Raw genomic sequence first — 14223 nt, forward strand, 5'->3', positions numbered from 1 at the left:
GATAGAAAGACAAGGGCGCAGCTACAAGGCTTCACACGTGGGTAAGCTGTGGGCGTTTATCGATGTCGGTTATCTTTGAGTTACCGGTGCTTTGTGTGGTATAGACGCCAAAGGCAACATGCATGACATTATGTCAGTATTTCCACTCGTACGAAACTGCAGCTATTGACCGTAGCAACCCCTTTACCCATCGCTCATGTCGCCCTCTCCACCCAGAAGAAACTGTCCATGTGCTCCTCGAACCACATTCTAAGCCCTCCATCCAGTACCGGGGCATCTTTGATGTCAATGTCCTCAATGCGAGCCACATCGTGCCTCATCTCGCACATGCGCTGGAAAGCGCTTGCAGAGAACGCAGTGCATCCGCCCAAAATCTCGATGCGCGACATGTATGGACATGCGAGGCCGTCTTCGTCCTTGTTGCAATACGCTAACGCTCCGAGCAGCCAATCGTCAAAACCAGGACAGTCCTTGACAATCAAGGCGCACCCCTCCCAGTCCTGTATCATGCGAAGGATGGTGCAGCTTGAGCGGATACCCGTGAGACGGAGTTCCTGGCCGGACATAGGGCTGCGTGACGATGATTCGCATCCCTCGACGTCGACGGTGCCGAGATGTGGGGAACGGATGGCATTGCAGAGTGAGGATACGAGTGAACCTCGGAGAGCATTTAGCCCTAGCCACATGAGCTGCTCAATGCGGGGGTAGGTCTGGTAGTCATCGTCGCCATCGTCCGTGTCAACTTCAACGTTGTCGATATCGAGGTCAACGAGGTTAACATCATCCAACACCTTGAGGGCGTTGACGACATTGCGCGCACCAAGAGCAAGGAAAGGGGTGTCTGGGCGGTATTTGGTGATTCGGAGGTCGAAGCGATCAGGAACCGTAGGCCAGCTGATTACGCAATGCGAAAGATCAACGAAGCTTTTGGCGTCTATTGCGAGTACGGAGATGGAAGGGCATTCGAAAGATGACATTTCAAGAGAGGAGGTATCGTCCGTCTCCTGAGAGACAAGCGCCAAATACACGAGCTTGGGAAGAACGGCGCCGTTCAAGAAACGACTGGCATGAACAACAGATGAACGGAAAACCGAGTTGATGGAGAGACTTAATAAGCGCCCGAAGTATGGAGGTAACAGTTGAACGACAGCGCTGAGCCTTTCACCCTCTTGAGAAGCCACCGGCGTGCGTGAATTCGCAGAACTCAGTGCTACGACGATCTCGATTTTGTCCAGAGAGGCTACCATTGAAAGGAATGTCGCGATGATATCGATGGAGAAGGTAGGACTGTCAATGATGATCTTGAAGTTCTTCCAGTAGAGCGGGTTCATCGCGAGAACCTCGAGCCATCTGCGACAGACGGGCGCCAGTGACTGAGCGATAGGTGCTGTGAACTTGTTTTCCTCCTCAACGGAGGCGACGACGTGATCTCGGATGCGGCTAGCCCAGAAAAAGATGTCGAGTAGAGTTTCAGTCGGCAGCTGCGTAATGGGGGAGGAGCTGTGATGAAGGGGAAACTCGCTGGCAGCTGGAGTCGCCATCGCAGGCTGTAATGTCCAAAGTTAAAGCAAGGCATGTTTTCCGCATATTCAGCTTGTGACTCACCCTCAGGGTTTGCTCTTTTGATCCGTACTACAAGCCAGACGCCTCTTAGTGCCGAATCTTTGCTCTCTAGACGGAACGGTATGGATGGTAGAAGAACCAGTGGAAACGGATGAAAGTGCGACAGACGAGAGGTGCACGCGGTGACCGCCGTCTCGCCAGGCAGAAGCTTATCGATTAACCTCTCCTGTTATAGCTGGCATGATCCGCATCATTGCATTTAAGTTGCGCCCAAGTCGTCTGGTAATATTGCGTTGTGCCCAAGATCATTGTTATGAGTTGTTACGTACGTTGCGTTGTGATTGATATTGGGCTGTCGCGACGGCGTGCGGCAAGTCGAATCGTCTGAATCTAAAGCGGAAGCGGAGTTCTAAATCCCTCAGCACAACGCAATTCGCACGGTTTGTATCTTAGACATATCGACTTCTATTCAATTACTGAGGTAACAAATTTCTGTGTAAAAAGTGAGATAAGAAAGCTCATCCGACGTTCCCTTCAAGGGCCAGCGAGGGACACCTTTAAAAGGTGCATCGAACACTTACTCCTGCATGCAACAACGAACATAGATCGCCATTTGTAAGGTCCTGGCAAGGTGGCATCTCTCTCATTGTTAGGCTTTCAATGCGAGCACCACTACCACCTATATCTTTATTCCTCTCCGTAATCATTCGACGTAGCGCGCTGGTGGTGTAGCTAGAGCATGCATCGATCTCGAGGCTTCTTAAATCAGGGCAGGCGAAGCGCTTGTCTACCCGACTGCGCAAAGCCAGGGAGCCAAGGAACCAGTCGTCAAGTCCCGCGCAGTCTTCAATTATCAACCCAGATCCTCTCCAGTCTTGAACCACATGGAGGAGTGAGCAGCTCGAGGATATGTCGATTAGGTGAAGCTTTGCGCTGAAGAAAGAGCTGCAGTGCTCTACTTCACACCTCGCAATGGTGACCATTCCAAGGGCAGACGATGAGATAGCCTTGCTCATTGCGGATACAACGGATCCATCCAGTTCACACAACGAGATGGTTTCCAGACTTGTCAGTTGCGGGACTACTTCCGTGGAAAACTCGTCGCAGTCAAAGGCTGCATCTTCGATTACGAGGCGAAGTCTGAACTGTTCATCGTAGGGCGCCAGCGCCTTGATAAAGTCCACAAAGCTCACAAAATCCGAGCTCTCCTGGGGCCGGTAACTTGTGACTATAAGGTCAAATTGGTGGTTGAGCAAGTCTTGGGAATTATTGGCTGCTTTGAGACTGAGAAAGCTTTTGGCGTCGATCCATGCCTCGGTAAGAGAAGGGACTTGAAGAGCACATAGCTGTAGAGGCGCGGCAGTGTCTGTGTGGTGTGAGACAAGACGTAATGAGCCCAGCTTGGACATTGTGGTACCGTCAAGAAAGCGACTCATGTTGACAAGAGACGAGCGATAGAAAGTGTTGATGTGGAGGAGCGATATCCGCTCGAGGTGCGGCAACATAAGGTGCATAATGAGACCTACGCGTTCGCGCTCCTGCGACTCTGTGAGGGAAAATGAGTCAGGATCCTCGTGAGCAATGGTGACCTCAATTTCGTTGTCTCGTGAGGCTTGAAAGAACGTTTTTATGACCGATGGAATAAAGAGATCGCTGTCAATAACAATTTCGAGGGATCGCCAGTACACTTTTTTCATTGCAAGTACGTCGCGCCAGTGACGACAGACAAAGGCGAGTTGCTGCGCGGTAGACTCAGTATACTCCTGGCTTCGGAGCTCTTTTTCTTCGCGGCTGTTTCGACCGTACTGGGCCCTGACACGAAAAAGAGTCTCGGAGTCAACGCGAAGTGGACGCTGACTAGCCCAATAGAAAATCATGAGTAGAACTTCTACCGGAAATAACATGAAGGGAGACGAGGACTGCCTCGTGTAGATGACACCTTTGTTGAAGAGCTTTGCGAGATTGACATTAGTAGGGTCTACAGCATCTGCATAAATCCATCTCTCACCATGGCTACCTGGGATTTGCGCCGCGTTATCTGGATCCTAGAAGAGGCTACGGTATTTTAGCGCGAGCGAGGGAGATATGTCGACAGAACAGCTTCAAGAGGGACGAGATTTCCAGAGCTCCATTTAAGCTTCTAACAAGTGTACGCATAGACCTTATCGTGATGGTCCAAGTGGGAGTCGCTTGGTCCCGCGCAACCCAAGCTCGCTGGTGACGGCTTTTGGGGTCTGACTTTCTCGGGCTCGGAGGTCTAAGCCAACTCCGAAGGTCCAAGCATGGGTCAATCTCCGATGATCGGCGGACTAATGGTGTTTGACTTCAAGGAAGTAGGAATTTTGAGCCATGGGGGCCTGTGCAACTTTAATCCATGACATACCCTGTTACCTTTTGGGTTGTTCGGTAGAGGGTCGCTGCGAAATCGGCAGGCAGCACAAATTAACATCATACTCTACTGTAATGACGGTCCATGCAGCACGCAACGCGCATGCCTAGGTAATCCCGACACATGAGACAGTTGGGTTATGCACCAGTTTTCCGTGAAGAAGCTCGTAGGTAGAAGGTTAACCTGACGCAAATCTGTGGATAGCACAATTAGGTATCGAGCTCTACTGTAGTTGCAACGATTAAAATGGACACCGTCCTACATCTGCTTTTCCTCCCATGTAAAAGTTTCGAGATTCTCTTCAAACCAGTGCCTCAGACCTTCGTCAAGCTTTGGACCATCAGACACTCCGACAGATGTGAGATGATCAAATTCATCTTCATCTGCGCCTCCCGTTCGCCAAAATTGTAGCCTCATTTCGCACATTCTCTGCAGCGCGCTTGCGGAAAACGTGCATCCAGTGATCTCGAGACAAGCCAGTTCTGGGCAAGCGAAACGCTGTGAATGCCGCTCGCTACAGAACGCCAGAGAGCCGAGAAACCAATCATCGAAACCTTCACAGTCTTCGATAATGAGCTTAATACCCTCCCAGTCTTGGACCATGCGAAGAAGCGAGCAGCTGGATCTAACACCGGCAACATGAAGTTCGCCACAGAAGATGAACCCGCATCGTTCAGCTTCACATCTGACGACACTGGCACCATCAACGTCGTGGGAGTCCAAGCTATTGCAGATCGCGGAGAATGCTGGACCTTCCAAGTCATAGACCTCGAGGCTGTATAAATTCGCGAGCAGCGGGCGTTGGGGGACGTAGTCCTCGCATGCAAGAGCTATGTCGTGAATCTCCAGATTAAGATGCCTTTGCGCGTCGACTAGACGTAGTGCCTCGAAAAGCTCAGTCGCGGTTGGGGCGGAGGAAGCTTCTTTGGGTCGGAACTTCGTGATGGAGAAGTTGAAAAAGTCATAATCGTCGGAGGACGTGAGGAGTTCGGACGTCGCAACGCCGGCCTTCATGAGGTCGACGAATGATCTCGCGTCGGTATGTAGCGAGCGAATGCGGGGGAACTGCAGAGCAGAGCAGTTCAAATGAGCAGTATCGTCTGTATCTTGGGAGACGAGGCGTAGTTCGGAGAGTTTGGACATGACCGCGGCATTGAAGAAGCGGCTTATATTCACAACAGTAGATCGGTAGAAGGTGTGGATGTTGAGTCGAAACAGCCGACCTAGATGCGGTGCCATATGCTTCATGATCAACACCAGTCGTTCTTGCTCTTCGTCCGGAGTGAGAGAGCGCGATGTGAGGTCTCGGGGAGCAACAGTGACGCGGATTGTGTTATCGCGTGATGCCGCAAAGAACGTTTTGATGATGGATGAAATGAAGGTTTCGCCGTCGATGGTGATGTTTAGGGACTTCCAGTAGACTTCCCTCATTGCGAGGACATCTCGCCATCTGCCACAGACGAAGGCAAGCTGCTGGGAGGTTGCCGCAGTGTACCACGAGTTTCGCGCCTCTTCGTTTTCACGGGTCGTCATAAGGGCAAACCTGCTGTGCTTGACTCGCCGTCGACTTGCCCAGTAGAAGATCATGAGCAGGATCTCGGCTGGTAGAAGCATGATCGGCGGGAGGGCTTGGTCGCGGGTCTGAGAGTTAGTGGTTTTGAGAAGAATTTCGCCTGTCACTTCAACGTGGAGACCCACCATCATAACTTGAATGAGATGGCTTTGGAGACTTGGGTGAAACGAGTGATTCTGTGCTTTGAAGATGTGAAGTCACTGTTGAAGCTAGCGTTGTACTGGACCTGGTAACACGTTAGAGAAAGCTGGACGCGTTGCCAGTGAACGCGAAAGGAGCGAGTTGGAGCGCGTCGTCGCGACAACCAAAACGTTGACCTCGGGCCGGACTGCCGCGGAGTTTCAATCCAACTTCGCGGTCGCAGTCGCATGTTCGAAGGCTCGCCTGGGCTCGACTTCATCGCGCTTCAATGCACTTCAGTCAACTTCACCGTTCGATGGCTTTAGCGCTATCGTCGTTTCCATATAGGAGCCTCGCTCTCGCAGCAATTGTGACATGAAGTCTCGCCCGCCAAGCACTTAACGGACTGCATGTGTTTTCGCATCGATATCGTTCTCATACAGGTCTTGTGAGCCAAGATTCTATCATCCTTCCACCTTGGTGTTAACGTGCAGGTTCTAGAGAAAGATTTTTGTGGAATGTTCTTACACGATCGTGGGCAGGAGGCAGCATGCGACGCAAGGCCGCCTTGTTCTAATCAAGGAGTCCGGTGGGAATATGATGACCTATGCGCCGCCTGTGCGCCGGTAGCTGGCCATGCAGCACACGACAAGACACTGATTTACAGCTTGATAAGGCGAGCAATTCTCGAGGCACTTCTTAGAATTAGTTCATTGATACACCTCCAATGTCCTGTACCTTTATGGCCAGGTACGCTCTTGCACTATATTTGGCCTGTACCATATGTGCGCCTCTACCCGTGACGTACTCGCGCAATCAGCAACTGGGGATACGCGACCCATAATACGCGGAAGCTGGGAACGGCTGGTACGCTTATAAGCTCCCTACCCTCGTCCAGGGGCGGCGTCGTAAGTCTCTCTTGTTGCCCACTTCAAGGTGAAGATGAGGTTCTTAGCTCGAACAGGTCTCTCCCTCGCTAGTGCCCTCTTGGCGAGCCAACTTGTTTATGCAGCACCGAAGTCGTTCAGAGGATGCTCACACAAGTTGAAAGAGAGTATTGCTGGCCCGCCCCACGGGTGGACGCCCGTCGCAGCTGCTCCCAAGGACCACGTCATCGACCTCAAGATCGCGCTGCCACAGCCTAACTTCGGCACCCTCGAGAAGCATCTATGGGAGGTCAGCGACCCATCTCACACTCGCTATGGTGCACATCTCTCCAAGGAGGAGGTCGACGAGCTGATGTCGCCGCACCCTGAGAGTCTTTCGATTGTGGATGAGTGGTTGGCAAGCCACGGGTTTGACGAAAGCCAGCTGGTGCGGTCGCCTGCGAAAGACTGGGTCACCATCCGCGTGCCGGTTGTCGTCGCGGAAGAGATGCTTGGTACCGTGAGTCGGTTTCTTACAGTTATCGGTATGTGTACTTACAGAGTCTTTGGTAGACGTACCATATCTACGAGCACAGCGCCTCCGGAGACAGCATTGTTCGCACGACGAGCTACAGTTTGCCCGAAGTTCTCCATGACCACATCGACCTTGTTCAGCCTACTACCATGTTTGCGCGGTTCAAGCCGATGAAGAGCTCGTTGCACTGGTCGACCCTCACTCCTGCTTCCCCATCGACGTCTACCGGCACAATCACTGGTCCCGCTGGTAACCAGGTTGACGCGAGCTGCAACGAAACGGTATGTGACGTCATTTTACGCTTCTTTTCGGATCTTTTATCATGGTTTGCACGCATACAGGTTACGGTCACCTGTTTGAAACAGCTCTACAACTCCGTGGACTACAACACTACCGCGACGAACGGAAATCAGATTGGTCTGACAGGATATCTCGGCCAGTACGCCAACTACGATGACCTCGAGCAGTTCTATGAACTCGAGGTTCCTGACGCGTACGGCTCCAACTTCACGTTCGTGTCTGTCAACGGTTCGTCTTTCCACTGATCTCGCATTTCTTGTGTCCTCATTTGTTTGAAAGGTGGTCAGAACGACCAAGACCCTGCAGATGCCGGTGTTGAGGCCAACCTTGACACTCAATTCGGTTTCGGTTTGACATACCCGACGCCTGGCACTTTCTGGTCTACCGCTGGCGAGCCGCCATTCATCCCTGATTCGCTAGAAGCAAATGACACGAACGAACCCTACTCTTACGTGAGTTTAGTAACTATCTTTGACTTGCGCGGGCTCACCTTTCTTGCTTAGTGGCTCTCGTACATCCTCGACCAGACTGACATCCCCCAGGCAATTTCTACCTCTTACGGAGATGATGAGCAGACTGGTACGCTACACCTCACACCTTGACTCTAAATCTTAGTTCTTGATGAGTTTGCTACATCTAGTTCCCTACAGCTATGCCTCTCGCGTGTGCAATGGCTTCGCTGCTTTGGGTGCTCGTGGTATCTCTATCATGTTCTCCTCTGGAGACGGCGGTGTCGGAGACGGAGACGCAGACCCGGCTACCCAAGAATGTTACTCCAACGATGGAACGAACCGCACTATATTCATCCCTGGATTCCCCGCTAGCTGTCCTTAGTAAGTGCCTTAGATTCATCATGGCCTCAATTGACGACTGACACTCCCAGCGTCACTGCTGTTGGCGGTACTGTGAACATCCCTGAGACGGCCGTTTTCTTCTCTGGTGGTGGTTTCAGTGACTACGTTCGTGATATTTGCTGCCATCATCGGGATGCTTACTTACGATAGCGTACAGTTTGCTCGCCCTTCGTATCAAGACTCTGCGGTGGAAGGCTATTTGGAGAAGCTGGTGCCTGGGACGTACGAAGGCCTCTATAATGCGTGAGTTCCAGTGGCATCACTTGTTCCGGCAACTCATCTCCTACCTCGATCAACAGCTCTGGTCGTGTATGTTCATCCGTCTTATTCATAACTGTATATGACCTCACGACTGAAATTCTACAGGGTTACCCTGACGTCGCAGCACAAGCGTACAACTTCCTGATCGTTTATCAAGGGCAAACTGGCTACGTTGCCGGAACGTCGTGCGCCTCGCCGACGTTTACGGCGTTCGTGTCCTTGCTCAACGATGCTCGCATTAACGCCGGTAAATCCTCGCTCGGGTTCCTGAACCCGTTCATCTACTCTGGAGGATACGCTGGACTGAATGATATCACGGAGGGCAACAACCCAGGATGTGGCACTGAGGGATTCAACGTGAGTGCCTCGTCTCTTTTCGCATGTTCAGCAACTTATATCACCGTTTGCAGGCTACGATTGGATGGGATCCTGGTACGTATTGTGTACCCGATCCAGCGCACAGGCAAAACTAACCTCGGCTTCAGTTACTGGGTATGGTACGCCCAACTTTGAGGCGCTCAAGGCATTAGTTCTCTAGAATATTACTAGGACATTGTGATTCACTTGTATATAACAGAGGATGTTGAGGCAATAACACCATCATGTGTCTTAATACTTTGCCTTGAGAGCGCAAACAGGTGTAACCCTTCCGAAGTCCATGTGTGTGACTTGTCGGCATTTGCCGATCTTTTTTCTACGCGCACGAAACTGGACCCACAACCGTCCTTGCTCAGCCGATCGGGCGCCTTGCAACTACTTATGTCGTGTACCACCATCAAGGTGCATCCCAGCGCTGAGGATGATCTCACCTCCCATCACGGATTGGATGCTCGAGTATGCATCCCGCAGCGCGAACCAAACCTCGGGAGACCTACCCTTCAGCGGACACGCGGGACGTATCCGCGCTATCGAGTACTCGCCAGACAACAGGTTTCTCGCAACAGCAGGTGAAGATGCCACAGTACGCCTCTGGAACCCCGATACCGGGAAGTTGATTCGATTGTTGAAGACGTCTTACCCAGCCTATTCACTCTCAATCTCTCGCTCGGGGCGTCGGCTCACCGCAATATGTTCAGCACAAGACGCCAAGACATCTCACGTCCTTGTATGGAACATGGAGAAGAACGCGGACACTCTCGGGGAGTTAGACGGGCTGGAGAGGGAATACGACAGCGGCGACCCACCGTTTGGAGTGCACATGGTCAAGTTCTCGCCAGATGAGAAATGCATCGCGGTTATGACCCCTGTCCAGCTCGTTTTGCAAGACGCACGGTCCGGCGACATGTTGCTGGAGGTCACCAAGCTGGATGACCATCGTCGATTTTCATCGCTGCTTGCTTTTTCTTCCCGATACCTTCTCTTTGTACGACGTGACCGCCTAATGCTGGAGCTGCTTCGTTATGACATGGGCATCAAGCAAGAAGCTGCATTCCACTTCTCTGGCTCAGCGCCTTCTCTAGATTCTTCGTCATTGTCATGCTCCCATGATGGAAGTATGGTAGCTGGAGCCGCGCCAGAGGGAGGGATCCAGGTCTGGGACACCGAGAGCGGCGACGTTCTACATGGCCCGCTTCTTGGACACGTAGACGTCATATCCAGCACCTGCTTCTCCTGGGACGGACAGTTGGTTCTTGACGGTTCTCACGCAAAAACGCTTTGCGTGTGGGATAGCTCGACAGGAGATCTCGTTCGTGGACCACTCGGTGACGGGTCGCAAGCAGAGGTCAGGCTCATTGCTTGTTCTCCTGCAAATGATCGCATTGCATGCGTCGATGATAATGACGCTGTTCACGTCTGGGACGTCGAAGCTGTAAAGGTCATCCTCTCGTCGGTGAGTGGATCTTGCCAGTGGTGGTCACTTTGACTAAGCATCAGACAACTCAGCGCGTAGACCCACCTGATGAAAACCGAATATTACTCTGCCGTTCCCGGCATGGTTGGATTAACTCCATTCAGTGGTTTCCAGATGGTCGTTACTTCATCAGCAGTAGCCCGCGTGACGACTACATACGCACTTGGGATGTCGAAACAGGCAGGCAGGTCGGCGAGCTCATGTATCACGGAGGCTCGTGCATTGCCCTGTCGGGAGACGGTGCCCTGTTAGCGGTAGGGTCCACTCGCGAGCTTGGTTCAGTCACTCTTTTCAATGCGACCTCCGGTAAGGAGTATGCCCCTCCCCTCATGGGCCCTGGTAGCCAGACCAACAAGCTGCAGTTTTCGCCCAATGGTTCAGTCTTGGCTGTCATTCTGAAGAAGAGCGGCACCCTCCATTTCATCTATGACGTTCTCGGCCGCCGTAAAGTCGAGATGATTCATACAACCGGTACGGCAGTCCTCGATGTTACCTTCTCCCCAGATGGAGAGCAATTTGCCTACGCAACAAAGGATGATCACAGTATCCGTGTTTGCAGCGTTCGTACTTTGAAGGTCTCTGCTGAGCTGAAAGCACAGAGGAGTAATACCCGTTCCGTATCTTTCTCACCCAATGGCCGGCATCTGCTCGTGGACGGCTACGCCGACGTGAAAGTCTGGGACCTTACGAGAGGACAGCCAAATCATGAAGTTCGTACACAGCAGAGCGATACTACGCTTGCTGAGTACTCTCCCGATGGGCGCACGTTTCTTACCAACTGGAACTCCCATGGCATGAACACACCCGATGCTGGAGTCGAGCTGTTTGATGCAGTTCGAGGAGATCGTCTTTGGTGCTTGCAGGAAAGAGAGAACATAACAGCACTGGCGTTTTCCCCTCGTGGTGATAAAATAGTTGTCAGCTCCTGGGATGGGCCAATGAAAGTTTTGGAGGCTTTTACGGGTAAGGTTCTTTTGGCAGGAGGCACAGAGGACCCCTCAATTCACCCAGAAGATGTGAGTGCCATTTCGTTCTGTTCATGACCCCGCTTCTTCGAGTTCTCATCAAGAAATATTGCAGATATCCATGTCATTGACACGGCCATATGCGACGAGACCCAAAGATATGCCCAAACAAACAGCTGCTCCGCCTGATGTAGACGATGACTCAATCCTTAATGTGAGTTCAAGTTGTCGCAGTGTATTGTTCACACGAGGAAACGACGTTTTGTTAGATACCTGCAACTCTAAGTCCTGCTGCTCGCGTACGCTATGATACCAGAGAACAGGAATCAGTCAGACGAACGCCTCCCATTGACACCCACGATGGCATCAGACGCAGCTCTCGCTCAAGTTTATTCACGAACCTAGCCTCGCGAATTGGGATTAGACCAGTTAACAATATGGCCAGGAATCATCATCGTCCACGGGTGTTCCGACTTGTCAGCATTGCACAATCCAAACCGGTGAGCATTCAATATTCAATCTTTGGCATGGACAAGTGATAGGCTTATAGCTCGTACTCACAGCGCGTGCTAGCTGGCGGTGCACCAGGGCCTCGACGGCGACACGGCGATCAATCGTCTCTCGATGACAACTCCGAGTCGTCAGACCCTTCTCCTCCTACATCGACCAGGACACATTCACCTCCTACCAACGGGGCGGAGAATAGGAGCAACACATCAAGTACCAATTGGTTCATAGACTACATGTGCTATTGCATTTGTTTATCTTGTCGTCGCGGGGGCGAGGAGACTCTCATCATCTAAAACTTGTGTAGGAATATTTTCTGGCCTGAATGGATTTTTCGCCATCAAATCAGAGTACATAGCATGCTGACCTGGGCTGCGCACACAATCGGCGATTTTATCTGGGATGAAATCAAGAAAAAGAGGCAGTGAGATGAAAGCCTTTACCAAGCCTTTACCTCCGAGTTTTGTGCCCCCTTTTGACACAGGAAAATGTATTCTTTTAGCCAACAATTATGAACATTTTGCGCTGTTAAAGGTGCGGCTTACCATATTTGGCGCCAAATTTCCAACTTTGGACATAATATTATCCATTCTCCGCCCCAAAATGCATACTCCGAGGCGAAAATTTAAACTTTTCAGCGACTTTTCTTGCAGAAAATACCGACCGGAAAAGGCTTTCATCGGTCCGCTCTTTTGAACCACTTTCTGTACTAAGAAAATCGCAATTTGTCTGCAGTGGCAAAAGGAAGTCGTAGCGCAGAACTTACTGAAGCGGAGTTGAAGCTGACGTGCCGGCGTTTGCCGAGTTTTTTAATGTCGTGCAAATGCGGACCCACTAGAGCTCCATTGAAGGATTACTTCGCTGCTAAGGTGTACCTCCATCACGCCCCTCCCCCGCAACTGAAACAGTCTCGATTGCCATCAGTGATTGGGTGCTCGCATCCATGCTTTGCGACGGAGCGAAAGAGCGCTTACGACCTTTCAAAGGACATTCGGGAAGTGTCACTTGCATCGAGTACTCGCCCGACAATCGATTTCTCGCTACAGGCGGCGATGATGGCACCATACAGCTCTGGAACCTGCGGACCGGCGAGCAAACCCAACTGATGACCCCTAATTACGCAGTCCGGACGCTCTCAATCTGTCGTTTCAGCCGACGTCTTGCTGCGATCTGCGCAGACATGCTTATTGACAACGCCCGTGTCTACGTCTATGATGTGGAGAAGCTACCACAGAGTAGTATGATCCCATTAGAGACCGGATATGACAATGGCCTACACGACCAGACATTCATGGTCAAGTTCTCTTCCGACGGAAAACTGCTCGCTGTGATGATGCCTCTGGAATTCGTGGTACAAGATGTAGAATCGGGCACTTTGGTAGCGCAAGTGCCTACACCAGTGCTCCACTTCTACAGCTTTATCTCCTTCTCTCCTGACGACCGGCATATCGTCTTTGCAATTGCTGATAGCGCCGACGCGAGGGACTTGCGTACTTTCAGCCTGGATTCGAATCAAGAGACGAATGTGAAGCCCAAGATAAGGGCCAGTGATCCGCTTTGCTGTTCTCCTACTGGAGATATGGTTGCTGGAAGTTTGCCAGATGGAGGTTTTCAGATCTGGGACACAGCGACAGGGGCCACTATACAGGGCCCGCTTCGGGGGCCTATCGACATGACTTTTAGCATATGCTTTTCATCAGACGCGAGTTGGGCGATCGACAGCGCAGAGAGCAGAACCATCTGTGTGTGGGATACATCTAGTGGAGCGCTAGTTACAGGACCTCTAAGGCACGACAGGTTACAAGGAGGCATTCGGGCGGTCGCGTGCTCACCGCTGAAGGATCGCATTGCATGCCTATCAGACAAAGATGAGGTGGTTGTCTGGGACGCAAAGACGAATGAAGTGGTCCTTTCATCTGCAAGTTTATTTTCTACTCTATATGCATGTGATCACCAACTAATATTCAATTTTACGTTATCTAGTGGCAAGATCCCATTCAGGAGACACGACCTAGCCTGCTTTACCACTCGAACCATGTTATGATCAACGCTATACAATGGCTTCCGGACGGTCTTCATTTTGTCAGTAGTTCCCAATCTGATGACTATATACGCACCTGGGATGCTCGTATAGGCAAGCACGCCGGGGAACTTTTGTTCCACGGTGGTTCCCTAATCGCGTTGTCCGGAGACGGTAGACTTCTGGCAGCCGGCTCAACTAGTGAATTCGGATCTATCGCTCTTCTTGACGCAAAGTCTGGGCAAGAACATGCTCCTCGAATGTGCATTGGTAGCAAGACTCGCAAACTGCAGTTCTCTCCCGATTCGTCAGCTCTCGCTATCGTGCTTCAGCAGGATGGCATTCTACATCTAGTGTATGACCTCATGGGAGGCCGCAACACTGTCGCAGTCCCCAACACGAGCAAGGTCATTGATAT

General features: G+C 51.5%; 4 protein-coding genes across 4 annotated transcripts; 2 read left to right on the forward strand and 2 right to left on the reverse strand.

Annotated features, from left to right (window-relative positions):
- Positions 1 to 143: 143 nt before the first annotated feature.
- CONPUDRAFT_168871 (uncharacterized protein) lies at positions 144 to 1903 on the reverse strand. Its single transcript, XM_007775356.1, has 2 exons — positions 1606 to 1903; positions 144 to 1547 (listed from the first exon to the last, which is right to left on the reverse strand). The coding sequence occupies exon 2, from the start codon at positions 1539 to 1541 to the stop codon at positions 195 to 197; it is 1347 nt and encodes a 448-aa protein (XP_007773546.1). The 5' UTR covers positions 1542 to 1547; positions 1606 to 1903; the 3' UTR covers positions 144 to 194.
- A 2307-nt stretch (positions 1904 to 4210) lies between these two features.
- Positions 4211 to 5776, reverse strand: CONPUDRAFT_168872 (uncharacterized protein; the record flags this gene model as incomplete). The annotated part of the gene is made up of 2 exons (XM_007775357.1): positions 5651 to 5776; positions 4211 to 5593 (listed from the first exon to the last, which is right to left on the reverse strand). Exons 1-2 carry the CDS (start codon positions 5654 to 5656, stop codon positions 4211 to 4213), a joined length of 1389 nt encoding a protein of 462 aa, XP_007773547.1. The 5' UTR covers positions 5657 to 5776.
- An 811-nt stretch (positions 5777 to 6587) lies between these two features.
- Positions 6588 to 8934, forward strand: CONPUDRAFT_64217 (tripeptidyl peptidase A; the record flags this gene model as incomplete). Its single annotated transcript, XM_007775127.1, has 11 exons — positions 6588 to 7031; positions 7085 to 7327; positions 7388 to 7574; positions 7626 to 7798; positions 7850 to 7925; positions 7987 to 8179; positions 8230 to 8305; positions 8358 to 8443; positions 8500 to 8509; positions 8567 to 8818; positions 8872 to 8934. 11 exons carry the CDS (start codon positions 6588 to 6590, stop codon positions 8932 to 8934), a joined length of 1803 nt encoding a protein of 600 aa, XP_007773317.1.
- Positions 8935 to 9285: 351 nt separating this feature from the next.
- Positions 9286 to 13829, forward strand: CONPUDRAFT_130852 (WD40 repeat-like protein; the record flags this gene model as incomplete). The annotated part of the gene is made up of 4 exons (XM_007775358.1): positions 9286 to 9463; positions 10010 to 10148; positions 12753 to 12942; positions 13363 to 13829. Coding segments are annotated over 4 exons (974 nt in total), but the record flags the coding sequence as incomplete, so codon positions are not given.
- Between the last annotated feature and the right edge of the window lie 394 nt (positions 13830 to 14223).

Source organism: Coniophora puteana (genome assembly GCF_000271625.1).
Source record: "Coniophora puteana RWD-64-598 SS2 unplaced genomic scaffold CONPUscaffold_14, whole genome shotgun sequence".
Lineage (NCBI taxonomy): Eukaryota > Fungi > Basidiomycota > Agaricomycetes > Boletales > Coniophoraceae > Coniophora > Coniophora puteana.